The sequence below is a fragment of the Durotheca rogersii genome (genome assembly GCF_024521655.1).
Source record: "Durotheca rogersii strain YMJ 92031201 chromosome Unknown GGS23scaffold_6, whole genome shotgun sequence".
In the NCBI taxonomy this organism is placed as follows: Eukaryota; Fungi; Ascomycota; class Sordariomycetes; order Xylariales; family Xylariaceae; genus Durotheca; species Durotheca rogersii.
The window spans coordinates 1,845,689-1,860,619 of record NW_026251237.1 but is presented as its reverse complement, the minus strand read 5'-3'; the positions used below and the strand labels follow the sequence as shown (position 1 = coordinate 1,860,619).

Sequence of the window (14,931 nt, the reverse complement as noted above, 5' to 3'; positions counted from 1 at the left end):
ACTTTGAATTCTTGCAAGTCTTTTTTATGAGAAAGCAAAGAAGCAACGGCCTCGCTCTATAGAGGGCCAGTCTAGATATATAGCTACTGTTTACTGCTAAGAGTGGTTCTTCTTATCCCACCCGGTGTGGGTGTTCACGGTGAATGCCCGAGGAATCTGACAGAGCTCACATACCTACCGACGAAACCAGAGATCCTAGGCCTGAAGCATCACCGCACCCAAAGGCTTACTTACGGACAGCATACTCAGCAAGGTTCCGCCGGCAAACCGCTACGATGGCATCATCCCGTGCGCCCGGGTCCTCCGGGACGTCTTCGGCGGGCGCTTCGGCGCCGGCGACGCTCGACCTGTTGCCCCACGACTCTGTCGAGAGCGTCAGCCACGAGTACCAGTCCGAGATGAGGGTGACGCGGTCGGCGAGCATCACCGCCCAGAGCTTGCGCCAGCAGTACGGGTGCTCGCGTAGGAAGTCCGAGAGGCTGACGGTCCAGGCCCATAGGCCGCAGAGCAGCGTTCCCCACGCCAAAATGGGCAGCACCCGCAGCGTCTGCCACCAGGCGACGGCCCAGACGAGCGTGAACAGCGGCTGGAGCAGCCCCGCCGCCATCTTGCGCGTCATGTACGGCGCCGTGCTCCGCATGCACCAGAACCCCGGCTCGAACAGCAGACAGGTCAGGCGCAGGCGCAGTCCGGTCCGGTACCACAGCTTGCTCTGCGCCGCGGAGCGGCTGTCGGCTATGAGCGATGTCAGCACAAGGGCGTCGGGCACGAGCTGCATGGCGAGCCGCCAGCGCTTCGGTGGGTCGCCGCCGGTGGGCTTGGCTGGGCGGTGCTGGTGGTGTGGTAAGTGATGCTGGAACAAGACGTAGCGGGTGATGAAGCCGTCGTCGCCCGTCTTCTGGGGCACGCCGTTCCACTGGTCGTTCATGAACAGGTACTGGAAGTAGGAATCGCGAGCGACCTCGCCGCGCAGCAGCATGGTCAGCCCGGACACGGTGAAGTTGGTCGACCCGTCGGCCACGAAGAAGGCCCGCATGCCGGGCGCGCGGCGCGACCGGATCCGCAGGGCGGCCGCCTCCCACGCCGTGATGACCTTGGCGTCGCGCCGCGCTGAGGGCACGTAGGACCCGATGGGCCCGCCGACGAGCGCCACGTCGTCACCGTCGGCCGCGTTCAAGGGCGCGAGCAGGTTCGTCAGGACTTGGGGGGTCGTCCAGGTGGCGTCGTCGTCGACGAGGGCGAGGATGCGGCCCGTCGCCACGTTGAAGCCGCGGCAGAGTTGGAGGCGCTTGTTGGGGCGCTGGGTCGTAACCACGTAGAAGTCGGTGGCGGAAGCCCAGGCAGCCTCCCGGACCTCGGGGGCGCCGAGGAGGACGGCGCGGAGGCGCGGCGCAGCGGAGCGCGTCGTGACGAAGATGACCTCGCGCGGGGCGCTGGCCACCCACGACAGCACGTTCCGGACCAGCTCGTCGGGGTCCCAGTCGACGGTCGGCACGACAAGGCTCACGTCCGACGTGCGATACCGGGCTTCCTCTGCCGGCGGCACGGCAAACGGCCGGTACCGGTTGGCGAGGCGGGCTGTGCGTCGACGGTCGAGGTGATCCCACACATGGAGCAGGGCCAAGATGAGCGGCCATATGATCCGGAGCAGGTTCTCTAGGAGTCTGGCAGGGTCTGTAAACCCCATTACGGCCGTCACGTCGAGTAGCCCCATGACGCTGTAGGTGTGAAAAGAAGACCGAATAGGATGCTGGACTTAAGTTGTAACGAAAGTAGCAGCATACACGACCTCAAGAGAGGCGGGCGAAGCCCTCTTGTAGTCTGCGCTGTGGACGAACTCGTGCTGTATAGGATGAAGTCGAAACAAATATGGCTGTTTTCCGCATGCTGGCTCGATAAAGGCATTGTTCGCCGACGTCGCGGGTCGGATTGGGCCTACCATAGAGGCAGTTTAGCGGTTGGCGGGAAGGCGGTAAGGAACAAGTCGATTCCCCGAGCCCGTGGTTTTCGTTCGGCGTGGCGCGTGACGCGCTCGACTATGTCACCAAGAAGCAGTGACTGCTGCTTCGTGGTCGAGAGCCGGGCCCGGTCTCGTAGGCAAAGTCGTGGAAGTACTGCGCAACGGGCATACCCTCTACCCCTATACTGGCTCATAGTAACCGGTAATACAGAACCAACACGACACAATCTAAGACACACATCTTCTCGTAGGCCAACTACCTAGGTAGTCTTTGCAAAGGAGTGAAAACACCAACTTGCCTCCTTTGGTCGGACCACGATGGTAGGTATGTACGTATGTGCTGGTTTGCCTACCTATAAGCTGTTAGATGCTGATTCTCCGAGTACTTCATCGCGCCCACATATGCCTGCCGCCACGACCCGTGACACTGCGGGCGGGAGACGCTGGCCTGGTGTCATGGTCACACTAAGGGCTCTACGAGCGATACGAGCAAGCGCTCTAGGGTATCTAGAGGCGGGCGTAGTAGACAACAGATAAATCACGGCGGGCGCGACGACAACAGCTCCCGCGCAGAGTTGGCGGTTGAGAGCCAATGCCATGCCGGATAAGAGGATACCCCGGCTGGCGGCTCAGATCTACAGGCCCCTGCGATACTACCGACAACTATACCGATGCGAGATCTCTCCGACCACATCTTGCATCTTGTGGGGGAGGGTAACCGGATAAGCGGATTGCCTGCACACATCGTGACATGCCTGTTTTCTTTTCGGGAGGGACGCCGGGGGCTCGGAGGTTGAAGAAAGAGGGAAAAGAGAGAGGAAGGGAAAGAAAAAAGAAAAGTAAAGAAAAGTAAATAAGAGAAAAAAGCTGAGAGGAGGAGTAAACAACACTAGTCAGCAAAGTACCTGATATTCCCCAGCTACCTTCGGCATAGGTGCATATTATGCACGCAGCGGACGGGGAGAGGCGTGCCAGTAGCTGCAGGGAGGGTGTGGTATAGGGAAAACACATGACGTAAGCCCCGCTCCTTCTTCTTTTTTGCTGCTTCTCTCCCCTCGTTCCCTCCCTCGAGGGGGTGTCTACGTAATGCCGACGCACGCCCCCCCTCCTCTCTGTTGTAAACATTGGATCGGGTCGTCTTCCCTCGTTGCCATCCATCCTCCTCCCCTCCTCCCTTCCCCCAGTTCACTTCCCTCTTGCAAATCGCATACAACCACAACCACAACCACCACCACCACCACCACCACTACAGCTACGACTTCGCGACTTCTAGCTTCAGGCACCCATGCCAGCTCGCTGCTAACCAACGCTTGTTTTGCACCGGGAACTCTCCCGTCCATCAATCGCGGCTTCACTGCTAACCAGGAAAACCGCCAATCGTAAACAATCCAGCTCCACCCGCTATCGTCGCGCCTGGGCCCGAAATCTACCTGGCGCTGCCAGGACGCCCAGGACGCGTCTTCCCTCCGCCATTACCGCGTCTAGCTCGGCCACAGCTGCCGGCTTCTCGCCAGATCCCCTCGACATCGTCTCTACGCTTGTCTACCTGCGTTGAGCCGGCCGTAGACGCGCTGGTCCTCATCGCTATCCCTACTCCCGTCTTGGCATATACCTTTTCGCCTCCATCCCGGTCGCGTTCTCGACGCGTGGCAGCCCCCCATGGAGTCGAAAACGAATAGATATCAATCCCGCATCCTTAGGGAGATGCATCAGAATAAGGAGAATCCTTTCAACTCACCCCCGTCGTCCACTGGCTCCCACGGCACCATCACTCTCACATCTAACTTCACCGAGGAGCCCCTGGCCGAATCGACGCGACGAGTCGACGATGGAGACGAATCCATCCGCTTGCCTAGCCACGCCACCGCCGCGCGAGCAGGCAAATCGTCGTCATACCAGCCGTTGCCGCTCTCCTTTCAAGTCAACACCTCCGCGTTGGGCCGGACCTTTCCCGAATGGAGTCGCTGGGACCCGAATGGCGTCGTGGCCGACAAGGATCCGTGGGAGACTGGTAGCGACAGCGCCCCGGTCCCGGACGGAAAGGAGAACATCACCCCTCGCAGAAGTCCCAACAACTCCCCCGTAGCGGCTACTCCCAGAGCGGACGAGTCCGACAAGGACAAGGTCAGTGAAAGCTTCCTCGATCGCATGAACCATTTTCGAACCCAGTTGCGCGAATCCGGCGCGAAGAGGGGAATTGCTACCAAGCAGAGCGTGGCCGCTCCCCTGACGGAGCGAGCGCCCGCCGCGGATGCCCGTGCTCGCCGCTCGCTACGCGTTGCGCGCCACGGCCTGCCGGAGTCCTCGCTCTTGAAGGCCGCCTCGCCCGTCCCGAGATCTTACATACGATCCCGCAAGGAGGGTGCTGCTGCGGCGCGACGGAACGAGTCTCGCGTGCCCCCCCCTTCACCTGATTCCACCCCTCCCGGTTCCTCTCTATACAAATTCTGTCTCCCTTTGGGCTCGTGCTCTTCATTTTCTTTACGCCCTTCTACTATTGACATTTCTTCCTCGCCGCCCGTTCGTCCTTCTGCACCTTTAGGGTTTGCTCTCAAACCGTCCGATCTTCTTGGGGATTTGCCCTCGGAGCCGGAAACGGATATTCCAATTGTTGTTTCTTTCCAGTTCCTCCTCTGTTGCATACGTATGGCTGACCGTAGTCTCAGGCTGAATCTGCGAAGGAGTCGCATGCTTCTGATGACCGAGGCTCAAAAGCGAGCCGAGGTTCTGTTCGCACCCGCGCGCAAATGCAACCACGCGTCCAGACCGAGTCTGAATGCTCTGTAGAACTACCCGAGCCGCTGGCTAACCCTCTGCAAAGTCGGGGAAGCCGGGACGGCCGAGATGAACAGGCGCCCTCAGCGCGCCCTCGTTCGTCGACACCTACTTCTTCGAAGGGCTCCAAGCCTCGACGTGGAAACGTCACCACTCTCCTCAAGACTCTCAAGACCGCCCAGATCAAGCAGGCGGAATCCAAGGAGTCGCCTGCCAGCCAAGTGTCTCCGAGGTCGCATTCGCCGGTGCAATCACACATCGCTTCTAGGGTGCATCCGGAACGACAGTCGGGCCTAGGTAATATGGCGAATTCTATGATACACAACCTGACTGCCCGTTCTTTCTTCTTACCGAACCTCTCCCACATGAATGACTTCCTGTCGGGTGCCCTCAAGTTGTCGTCTTTCAGGAATGGAGTCCCCGTCTTCGTGAAGCACGGCAAGGTCCACGACCGCGACTCTACTCTTTCCCCAGATCACCATGCTGATGTCGAGGCAATCTCCATACCCGAGGACGAGGAGAAGATTTTTGTGTCTCTAGATAAGATCAAGGATGAAATCCAAGCTCTCAAAGAGCATGATGAGCTCGTCTCCAAGCAGGCGGACCAGCTTGAGGAAGAGGTCGAAGAACTTCACGTTCAAATTGCCCAGTACAAGTCCCGGAAGGATAGTGCCATGGGATCCGACTCTGAGGGTTCAATGATCGATCACCTCAACGCCCAGAAAATGCGTATGCTCCCCCCGCCCCTCCTCTGCGTGTTGGCTCGCATCGTCTAACCATGACCACAGAGTTGGAGGATCAAATTGCTTCCCTCCAGGCCCGTCTTGACAAGGCCAATCGACAGATTAGCCTCAACGACATCCATACCGAGTCTTACGTTGCCGAACGCGACGAAGCTCTCAAGAGCGCATCGCAACATCTAGAGAAGATGCAGCAATTGCAGTCCGAACGCGATCTAGCGTACGCAGAGCTTGAAAAGCTGCGCAACGGCAATTCTCAGGACGGCGGTGCGCTTGAGTCGGAGAATAGGTCTCTGCGCAAGGATAACAACACGATCCGCCAACAGTGGAAGTCCCTGCTCGACGAGAACCAGTCTCTTCGCTCGCACAATAGCGCCGTGGGGCAACAGAATGCGGATCTGGAGCATGATCTCAAGGCAGCCAGGTCGCAGCTCGACTCCAACAAGACGGAATTTGAGTCCCTCAACCATGAATATGAGCTAGCATTATCGGAGCAGGCTCTGCTCAAGCAGGAAAATCTTAGCCTAGGACAGCACAACGATAAGATACTTAACGAGAAGAAAGCACTACAGAAACAGAACTCACTGCTCGAGCGTCGGGCCCACGCTCTTGAGAGCGATATCGCGCGACTGCAGAAATTGCTCGATGTTGCCGATGCCGAGCCTGGGACCACGTCTGCCGACATCAAGGATATAAAGTATCGACTTGAGGTCCAGAATAGCCGCCTCGCCAAAGAGAACGCAGAACTACAACAGCGTATCATCGATTTAGAGTCCGAGTTCTCTGCGCAACGGATGAATCTCGAACGCGAGAAACGACATCTTGCAACGGCAAACGAACGGCTCAAGGACCAAATCGAAGACATTAGTAAGCTATTCGAACAGGTCATCAAAGAGAGCAAAGCAGAGGCGATTAGAAGTGAGGAGCAGCACGCAACCTTAACGCAACAGCTCGAGCTAGTTACCGGAAAGGAGTCGGCGCTATCGGAGAAGCTGAAGAAGAGCGCTAGCCTCGAGGCCGCACTGCAGTCCAAGCTGAATCGAAAGGCAGACGCCGTGAACGAGGCACGTCAACTCACCCAGGAAATTAAGAACTTCATGAGTGTTATAAATAAGAAGCATATCGGAAAGACGACGCGCGTCGCGGAGCCCAAGGGCAAGTCTGCCGCCAACGAGACGACAGCTAGGAGCACGACGTCTCAGATAGATCTGGCCGCCCAGGACGACTACACGCAACAAATCGACCTCACCCAGGGGTCGGATTTCGCAAGCATCTTCACGCAGGATGAAATACCTCGATTGCGAGAGGCGCTCCGACAAATTCGTGGCGAGACGCACCAACGAGACCTGACCACTGGCTCGTCTGATTTCGACGGCGAGGACGAAGACGACGGAATGAGTGACCAGGCTAGTCAGAGCCTTCCTACATTCCCACTCCAGGGCCGACCCCGAACCGCTGGCTCTCAACGCCCAGCACCCGAGACGTTGAAGGGACGGACTGACCCGATCAAGACTCAGCCGATCGGAATTCTCAAGGATACGCAGCCTTCTCGGCTTACTGTACAGAAGCAGAAGACGAGCCGCACAGGCGTCGACACGGGTTTTGACGAGGCGCGTGAGCTCGACAAGACTGGCGACTCTGTTACCGGTGGGCGGAAGTCCAAGTCAAACAATATCTCGCCTCGTAAGGTCTCCTTCAGCCAGAACGGCCGGACGCAGCGCTCCGTAAGTGATTCTCGGCCGGTGTCCGAACCTGACTTGAGCGGACGTTTCAACATCAAGTCTGGGCATAGCGAGACGTCCCGGACAGGCGGACACGTCCGTCGCAACTCGGACAGCGTCCAATTCGACATGGACGCCAACCACGAGGACAATATGACCTCGGCCCTATTCATGGATGATATCACGCTAGAGCAACAAAAGACGGCCGCAAAGCAGAAGACGAACAAGTCGAACCCCGAACTCTCAAAGGATGCTAAGCGTGTCCTGGATAATCTCTGCCACGACCATGACTGCCGTAATTGCATGGTCTGTGCCCGAATTAACTCGCACAAGCGCGACGAGGGCAACGCGCATGGCGACTCCAAGAAGAAGACGGTCCAGGTCGAGAGGCCAATCCCCGTCTCAGAGCGGCCCCGAGACCAGCCGGAGTACGAAGACCAGTCCACCCTGCGGCCGTCGCAGGACCCGGCGATAGCACTAGCCAAAGTCATTAAGGGCCTACAGGACGAGGAACGACATATCCAAAAGGCGCTGGCGAAGAAGACAGCCGTGTATAACGAGTGTGACCCAGCCATCCACCGGCGGATGTGGAAGCAGATGGCTGCGGAGATTGAGAAGTTGAGAAAGGCGCAGGATCTCAAGAGAGACCAGATCTACTACCTGCACGACGTGCTTGAGGGTCTGAAGGCGAACGGGCTAGAGATGACGAGCTCATTCGTGGAGGAGACCATCATGACGGTTCTTAGCAAGGACCCGACTTGGAACGGAATTCCCGGTTACTGAAATGGTGACGAGGAGGTGGAGACGGTGGAGAGTGCGCAATTCTACGGAATTTGGAATGGGCTCGGCGAGCAGAACCGGCCCACGGATGGCAGTAGCTAAATGACAGCATTTGTTTAGGGGCAGGGTGACGGGCAAAGTCCCCGCTAGGCGTCTATAGGTTTTATTGCTACTGTCTAGGTCAGGAAGACTCTCGTGCATGGGTGAGGGTGTTTGGCGTCTAAAGGGGGGAAACTCGGCAGGCGGGATGCATGGATTGTATAAATACGTGAGCTGCTGGCTCGGATGGGGCTACGCGACGGCACACGCGCCGGTCCACGTTGTATAGTAAAGATGCGCTCTTAATATATTCAGTGGAACGAGTCGCGGACTCTTGAGCTTCTACGTGTTCGCTTGTTGCGATGATGATCAGGTAGTGGTAGGGGGGGATAGCACTAGGCTACCCGTCCCCCCTCCCGCGCGTCCCCCTCCGCCGTGTTCTAGAACGGGCTCGGTCTGGCTCTGGACGTGAGTACAGGGGCTGGTCCATATCGGGAGACGTGCAGAGGTGGTCCCAAACCCCCGCGTATAGCGGGTGGGTAGTAGTAGATACCCTGGGGAGCGAGGGGCAAGAGGGATAATTACGGCGCGTGGGGAGGGGGATGGCATGGGGACACAGCACAACAACACACACACACACACACAGAGAGAGAGAGAGAGAGAGCAAGAGAGAGCATCGGATGATAAGCTACGTTGTATCCCTAAGTACTATTGTTCCGTTCCGTTTCAGCATCCCATCCACCCCTTCCCCCTCTCGCATGTGATAAGCCCAGGAGTAGTACAGCGTGTGGTACACTACACGCACGTCCCGCCGGCGAGTTTGACGCCTCCTTCGGTTGTTGTGGTGGCGGGCAGGGTCTGCTGGCTGCCCGCGGAGAAATAGCGAAGGAGGAGGAGAAGAAGGGGGGGGGAAGGGGGGTAGAGATAAGGGGAGGGGAAAGAGGAGCGAGCGCGGCGGTGGCGTTTCTCGTCCGATATCAGAGACATTTGTTGCTGGTGGTGGTGTTGTTGCTGCTGCTGTTGACCACGCTAGAGGTGCGCCGCGAGAAGAAGAAGCAAGACTGGATAAACGAGGAGACAGAGAGACACCTGCAGCTCGGGGCTCGTTGGCCGAGCCAGTCGGACTCCGAATTGTTGTGGTGGGCAGCGCGGGGGACCAGGAGCAGCGCGAAGGCCCCCCCCCTTTCCCCGTCGCGTGCGGCGAACCGGCGGCCCCAAGTGCAGGTCAGCCCTCAAATCTCCCTGGGCTCCTCCCAACGGCGGCGAGACCGCCCTAGAAGACGTCTATAAAGGAGGAGGGGCGGACGCGAGCCGGGGGGACGACACAATTCGCCTCCCCCCTCCCGGCGACGGGCGCAGCGGCAGCGAGCTAGTGGCGGTTCACCGACGGCAGCACGGGGATCATCAGGTAGTCCGCGAACAGGAATAGGGGGGAGTCGATGAGGTTTCCATACGAATTGGCCTCCGACTCGCGGCGAGAAACCTTGGTCTCGGCCTTGGGGGGCGGCGGAGGCCGCTTCTCGTCGTAGTCGGCCGGAGCGGGCGACTGGTTGTCCTGCGAGGCTGCGAGGCTCTTCATTTCTATCGGCTTTGGTTCAGGGGCCATTTGTTCGACGGGGTTATTATTGCGTGCGGTCACCGTATCTATCTCATCTGTGACGGAGAGAGAGAGAGAGTGATGGATACTCGAAGGCGATGGTGTAAATGGAGAGGGACGAGCAGGAGACTGGAGACGGAATCTTGCTACATACAGGGAAAAGGCGTACCTACACTAGACAGGTAGGTAGGTAGGCATTGTTATATACACTTCTCCCGACACTCAGATTGGTGTAAGAGGTGCCGTGTGAGCAGCGGGGGAAAAGAAGAGAGGGGAAGGGGAGAGACAAAAGCAATGATACCACAACCTGGGAGGTTTCGCCGCTCATACGATTGCATGGGGGATAAATGCGAGAGGTATCTGGTTGGACGCCGGAGTTCTGAGCGCTACGCCTCCGACGTTGAAGCCGCAGAACCTGAGTGGCGAGCCAATCGCCGTGCCGCGTCCTCGCTCCTCGATGGCGATCTGCGAGGCTCGAGTTCCATCTCGGCATCGGGGGATGTCACCTACAAATGGAGTAACCCGGCGCTGTGACGAGAAGTGCGTAGTGGCGGGGGAATGGAGGGCGCCATTGGCTACGAGACGGCAGAGAGGCATAAGCCGCAGGCAGCCATTGGAGAGGTGTCTCCACGCCCGCAGAGGCAATAGATAGATATATGATAGCTCACAAGGGACGCCCGTAACGAAGGTTGCCAACTGTTCATACATATACGCACCTTACTACGTTAGTATGATGGCTGCTGGAGGCGATAAGGGGAAGGGGGGGAGGCGAGTGTCGTATGTAGATGGCTCCCGGAGGGGAGGAGGAGGGGGGGGGGGGGGAGTAAGAGGTAGGGTGGAGGAGTAGATGAGTATGGCTTCTATGCCTCTATGAACGTATACGAAGTGTTGATAACCACCCAGATCAGGTAGGTAGGTAAACAAGCAGTGACCACTCTCTGACACTCCTTGCCAGTCCCTTGCGGCTGGTGGAAACGACCTTGTCTCAGTGACAGACGGGCGCCGCTTGACAGCAGCTGTTCAGTATATTCACCCAATCAGAATACTGCCTTAGGTAACGTCGAGATGCGAAGTACTCGTGTACCCCGCTCAAAAAAAACATCCACCAGGTACCTCTCAGGCTCCTCGCTCGCTGCCTCTCACCACCGCCTACCACCATAAACACGGCCACTTACACCAACACCCACCGTCTCTCCCTTGGGTGCGATATATACACACGCTCGCCACACAACCCTCACTCCCGACTTCGCCCCCCCGACACGGTAGAAAACCTATCGGCCGGCCCCCCCGCCCCAAGCTGCCCGCCATGGCTGACGCTACCGATATGGACATCGACGAGCCCGGCTCCCCGCAGGAGACGGCCCAGGCCAAGGTCAGCGACATGCAGACGCACACCAAGGCCACCGCCGTGCGCTCCATCGAGGGCTGGATCGTCATGGTCACCAACGTGCACGAGGAGGCCGACGAGGAGGCCCTCCACGACAAGTTCGCCGACTTTGGCGAGATCAAGAACCTGCACCTCAACCTCGACCGCCGCAGCGGTTACGTCAAGGTATTCTCTCTCTCTCTCTCTCTCTCTATATATATATATGTATATGTATATGTATATATGTACGTATGTATCCATTTGCTCACCTATCCGCGCGCGCGCAGGGCTACGCCCTCATCGAGTACCCGACGCTCGCCGAGGCGCGCGCCGCCATCGACGGCGCCCACGGCACGAAACTGCTCGACCAGACCATCGGCGTCGACTTCGCCTTCGTGCGCCCGCCCCCCGGCAAGGCGAACCGCGGCGGGCGCCAATCCCACCGCGGCGGCCGGGGCCGCACTCGCAGCCGCAGCCCGGAGGGGAACAAGGGCGACGAGGCGGACTGACGACGGGGAGACGACGAAGAGGATAATGGGACGAGGGTTGGCGGCCGCTTCGTGGTTTGGCCTCTCCCGAGGCCTGCGGCCCGGCCGCTACCATAGAAAAACTTACTAAGAGAAGGCGAAAGTGCTGGTGCTGGTGCGGATGGGAGGTAATTAACGGCGTGGCCTTACACGGGTAGACACATAGGGGGAGGGGAGGTGATCTATCCTCGACGCGACGCGGCTGGCGTGCGCGGGCAGCTTGTCGCGAAGGGAGGAGCAGTCGTGCTGCGCCCCTGGCTATAGCCGATATGTCGCCTGAATCCAAACAGACATGTCGGCGTCTGAACGGGAGTCGTATAGGTATGTCAAGGTCTAGGACCTGTCTTAGATCCTTCGTCGCAGATTGTTCCTAGCTAACGCGTTCCCCAGTTTGTGTGTGACTCGCACATGAAGCTTAGATGGATATATATTCGTGTGCTATACCCGACTGTCCTACATGTGGGGGCCGCTCCAGGTATCGCCCGCAATACACTGACGGACAGCTATCCCAACTCGAAATTGGCAAGTCCATATAACATCGTGCTTCCCTGTGTCTTTCGTGGCTAGCCAGGGTTTGGGTTTTCTTCCGTCAACTGTGACATGATTAAACACTCTTGGTCCTGCTCGCAGTAGGTCCATGGTGAACCCTGTGTCAGATCGAAGGACATTACTCGAGATACCGCGGGCTCGTCGCCTCTCAGAGTGTCTATCGGCTTGCTGGGAAGTAAGAAGAGCTAGGTACTAGTAGATGCGTCGGGGATATCGTATTGATAGTTGCCTGCTCACACTGCCGTGTATCGGGGGTATTCACATAGCGAGCGTCCGCGCAGCGATCCTGGCCAATCCTTGCGCGTCCCTGCATTAGCTAGGTACATGGGTAGGTACCTCTGTTGTAGTGCGTTTCCCATGTACCTGGTCCAGTGACGTCGGGCCGTCGCGCTAGAATTTCGCTGCCATCTTCCCTACGCGTTATCGCTTCAGTCTCGCCAGCCTCTCCTGATCCTCCACCCATCACTTCCGCCGTCACTGTCGCTATCCATATCCGATACTTACAACCCGGGTGATGTCCCAGCGAAGGACTGACCTGCCGACAGATCACCAGCCTCATCATCCGAGTTCAACCTATGCCTGTCTAGCATACCCATACTAGCAACACACATTCGCTTACATCGTGCGTGACGCCCGCAGATGGCCTGAAAGCCATGGACATGGCCTCCGTCGTCGGCAGCACCGTGCCTGCCCTCCAGCGCCTCGCTATCCCCGCCGTCTGCGTCCTCATCGCCTTCCTAGCCTACACGTCGCAGTGGCTATTCGCCACCTCCCCCGAACTAGCCCCAGGCCCGCTGTCCCCCGCCGAGTCCTACACCTTCAACGCCCTGGTGCTGTGCCTCTGGTACACCTACTACAAGGCCTGCACCGTCGACCCGGGCCGGTACGTCTTCCCGCCAGGCTGCGGGGTGAGGAGCAAGAGCCAGAGCAAGAGCAAGGACAGCGACGCCGAAGGCGAGGACTCGGACGAGATCACCGACAACGACGACGACGACGACGACGAAGACGGGGACCCGCTGAGGCCGAAACGCGCGCGGCTGCGGCCGCGGCGGCAACGTATACGGGTGCGGGGCGGCCGCTGGTGCAGGAAGTGCGCGGCGCCGAAGCCGCCGCGGGCGCACCACTGCCGGCGGTGCGGCCGGTGCATCCCGAAGATGGACCACCACTGCCCGTGGACGGGGAACTGCGTGTCGCTGCAGACGTTCCCGCACTTCGTGCGGTTCCTGGCCTACGCGAACCTATCGCTATGGGCGCTACTACGGCTGCTCGCGGCGCGGTTCCTAGCCGTGTGGCGCGCGCGGCACCTGCCGGCGTACCTGGGGCCGACGCTGGGGCAGCTCGCGCTGCTGACGGTGCTGGCGCTGGTGGCGGGCGCGGCGAGCTTCGCGCTGGGGCTGCTGCTGGCGACGACGGCGCGCGCCTGGCTCACCAACACCACCGCCATCGAGGCCTGGGAGGTCGAGCGCCACGAGGCCGCGCTCGAGCGCCGCGCGGCGTACGGCGACGGCGGCGGCGACGCCGCCTCGTGGTGGGCCGCCGGCGAGCGCGCCCCCGGCGGCGACCGCGACGCCCCCCACCTGCGCCTCGACCCCGTCGAGTTCCCCTACGACGTCGGCTTCTTCGCCAACCTCGCCCAGGCCATGGGCACGCGCAACCCGCTCGCGTGGCTGTGGCCCTTCGCCGGCGGGCCCGTCGTCGCCCCCGGCGTCCCGTCCCCCGCCGCCATCGACGACGACGACGACGGCGGCGGCGGCCCGCCGGCTATCGAGATCACCGGCGGCACCGGCTGGGCCTACGACGAGAACGGGCTCAACGACCGCGAGGACATGTGGCCGCCGGCGGACCCGGACCGGCGGCGCAACGCGCGGCTGTGGCGCGCGCGGCGGCGCGAGGCGGACATGGCGCTCGCAGCGGACCGCTCGCGCGGGGTGGCGGCGTGGGGCGACGAGCGGGAGGCGTTCCGGTGGCGGCAGGAGCGGGACCTGGCGCGGCGGCGGCGGCGGCGGCACCAGCTGCGGGGGGCGTCGCCGTCGCCGTCGGAGATCCTAGGCGAGCTCGAGGAGCGCGAGGACTACGACGACTTTGCGGCCGGAGACGAGGACGAGTACGAGGACGAGTACGACGAGGAGGCCGGCGGCAGCGCCGCCTGGACCAACGCCGACGGCGAGACCCTGGCCGACTACGGCGTCGACGAGGACGCGCTCGACGAGGACGTGCCCCTCGCCGAGCTCCTGCGCCGCCGCAAGGTGAGGGGGACCCGAGACGGCGAGGATGTCGTGGTCTAGATGCCTTGGGGAGAAAGGAAAAGGGAGAGAAACAAAAAGGAAAAGAAGGAAACGGATGAGAGGGGGGGGGGAGGGGTGTGATAGAATTACTACGCTGGGCGGTAAATGTCTACGGCACCTGTGTATATATATACCCATCTCGTCATGAAACACGCATGGCGGCCGGGCGAATCGAACAGTTATGTACCTTTGAATTCTCACCGTCTAACTCATCCTAATCGATCCCCCCCCCCCCCTTAATATCCCCCTAGGTTAGGTTAGGGACACGGTACGCTACGTAGCAAAGACGGCTATTATCTATCCTCCTTCCGAAGAGTCCCAACTCTCTCTTTGCCCCCCTTCTCCCCTTGGTTCTCTCTGTTCGTTTGGTTCCTTCTATCTCGCACAATATGGCCAATTCGCTATTCGCTATTCGTCGCGGCCGTGATGGTGATAACAGGCGGGGGACGTGGTGGTGGTTCTTACCGACCCCTCCAGTCTTGCCTCTCCTTGCTCAGCCGGGGGAGGGGGGCTTCCCTTCCCCCCTCCGCGGCCAAAGTTCGTGGACTTCGTAAGAAAAAGAACAGGAAAAGAAGAAATACCCCGACATTTC

The 14,931-nt window shown here is 59.8% G+C and overlaps 5 protein-coding genes across 5 annotated transcripts; 3 read left to right on the top strand and 2 right to left on the bottom strand.

Moving 5' to 3' along the window:
- Positions 1-53: 53 nt before the first annotated feature.
- On the bottom strand, positions 54-2,013 carry GGS23DRAFT_619659 (glycosyltransferase family 2 protein). Its single transcript, XM_051521029.1, has one exon. It carries the CDS (start codon positions 1,712-1,714, stop codon positions 227-229), a length of 1,488 nt encoding a protein of 495 aa, XP_051373637.1. The 5' UTR covers positions 1,715-2,013; the 3' UTR covers positions 54-226.
- A 1,125-nt stretch (positions 2,014-3,138) lies between these two features.
- On the top strand, positions 3,139-8,339 carry GGS23DRAFT_562383 (uncharacterized protein). The gene is made up of 3 exons (XM_051516013.1): positions 3,139-4,084; positions 4,627-5,464; positions 5,524-8,339. Exons 1-3 carry the CDS (start codon positions 3,620-3,622, stop codon positions 7,977-7,979), a joined length of 3,759 nt encoding a protein of 1,252 aa, XP_051373636.1. The 5' UTR covers positions 3,139-3,619; the 3' UTR covers positions 7,980-8,339.
- An 802-nt stretch (positions 8,340-9,141) lies between these two features.
- On the bottom strand, positions 9,142-10,424 carry GGS23DRAFT_468982 (uncharacterized protein). The gene is made up of 2 exons (XM_051514200.1): positions 9,786-10,424; positions 9,142-9,700 (listed from the first exon to the last, which is right to left on the bottom strand). The coding sequence occupies exons 1-2, from the start codon at positions 10,103-10,105 to the stop codon at positions 9,385-9,387; spliced, it is 636 nt and encodes a 211-aa protein (XP_051373635.1). The 5' UTR covers positions 10,106-10,424; the 3' UTR covers positions 9,142-9,384.
- A 494-nt stretch (positions 10,425-10,918) lies between these two features.
- On the top strand, positions 10,919-11,487 carry GGS23DRAFT_595615 (putative RNA-binding protein 8A; the record flags this gene model as incomplete). Its single annotated transcript, XM_051518342.1, has 2 exons — positions 10,919-11,164; positions 11,266-11,487. 2 exons carry the CDS (start codon positions 10,919-10,921, stop codon positions 11,485-11,487), a joined length of 468 nt encoding a protein of 155 aa, XP_051373634.1.
- A 963-nt stretch (positions 11,488-12,450) lies between these two features.
- Positions 12,451-14,581, top strand: GGS23DRAFT_619653 (zf-DHHC-domain-containing protein). Its single transcript, XM_051521028.1, has one exon. The coding sequence runs from the start codon at positions 12,708-12,710 to the stop codon at positions 14,337-14,339; it is 1,632 nt and encodes a 543-aa protein (XP_051373633.1). The 5' UTR covers positions 12,451-12,707; the 3' UTR covers positions 14,340-14,581.
- Positions 14,582-14,931: the final 350 nt, after the last annotated feature.

Bases quoted from the DNA above. Each gene is read 5' to 3' on its own strand.
- GGS23DRAFT_468982 (XM_051514200.1), bottom strand. From the start codon at position 10,105: ATGCCGAGATGGAACTCGAGCCTCGCAGATCGCCATCGAGGAGCGAGG. The intron at 9,701-9,785 runs GTAGGTACGCCT...ATCGCCTTCGAG, and splicing joins TACCTACCTACCTGTCTAGT to TATCCATCACTCTCTCTCTC.
- GGS23DRAFT_619653 (XM_051521028.1), top strand. From the start codon at position 12,708: ATGGACATGGCCTCCGTCGTCGGCAGCACCGTGCCTGCCCTCCAGCGC.
- GGS23DRAFT_619659 (XM_051521029.1), bottom strand. From the start codon at position 1,714: ATGGGGCTACTCGACGTGACGGCCGTAATGGGGTTTACAGACCCTGCC.
- GGS23DRAFT_562383 (XM_051516013.1), top strand. From the start codon at position 3,620: ATGGAGTCGAAAACGAATAGATATCAATCCCGCATCCTTAGGGAGATG. The intron at 4,085-4,626 runs GTCAGTGAAAGC...CCGTAGTCTCAG, and splicing joins ACGAGTCCGACAAGGACAAG to GCTGAATCTGCGAAGGAGTC. The intron at 5,465-5,523 runs GTATGCTCCCCC...CCATGACCACAG, and splicing joins CCTCAACGCCCAGAAAATGC to AGTTGGAGGATCAAATTGCT.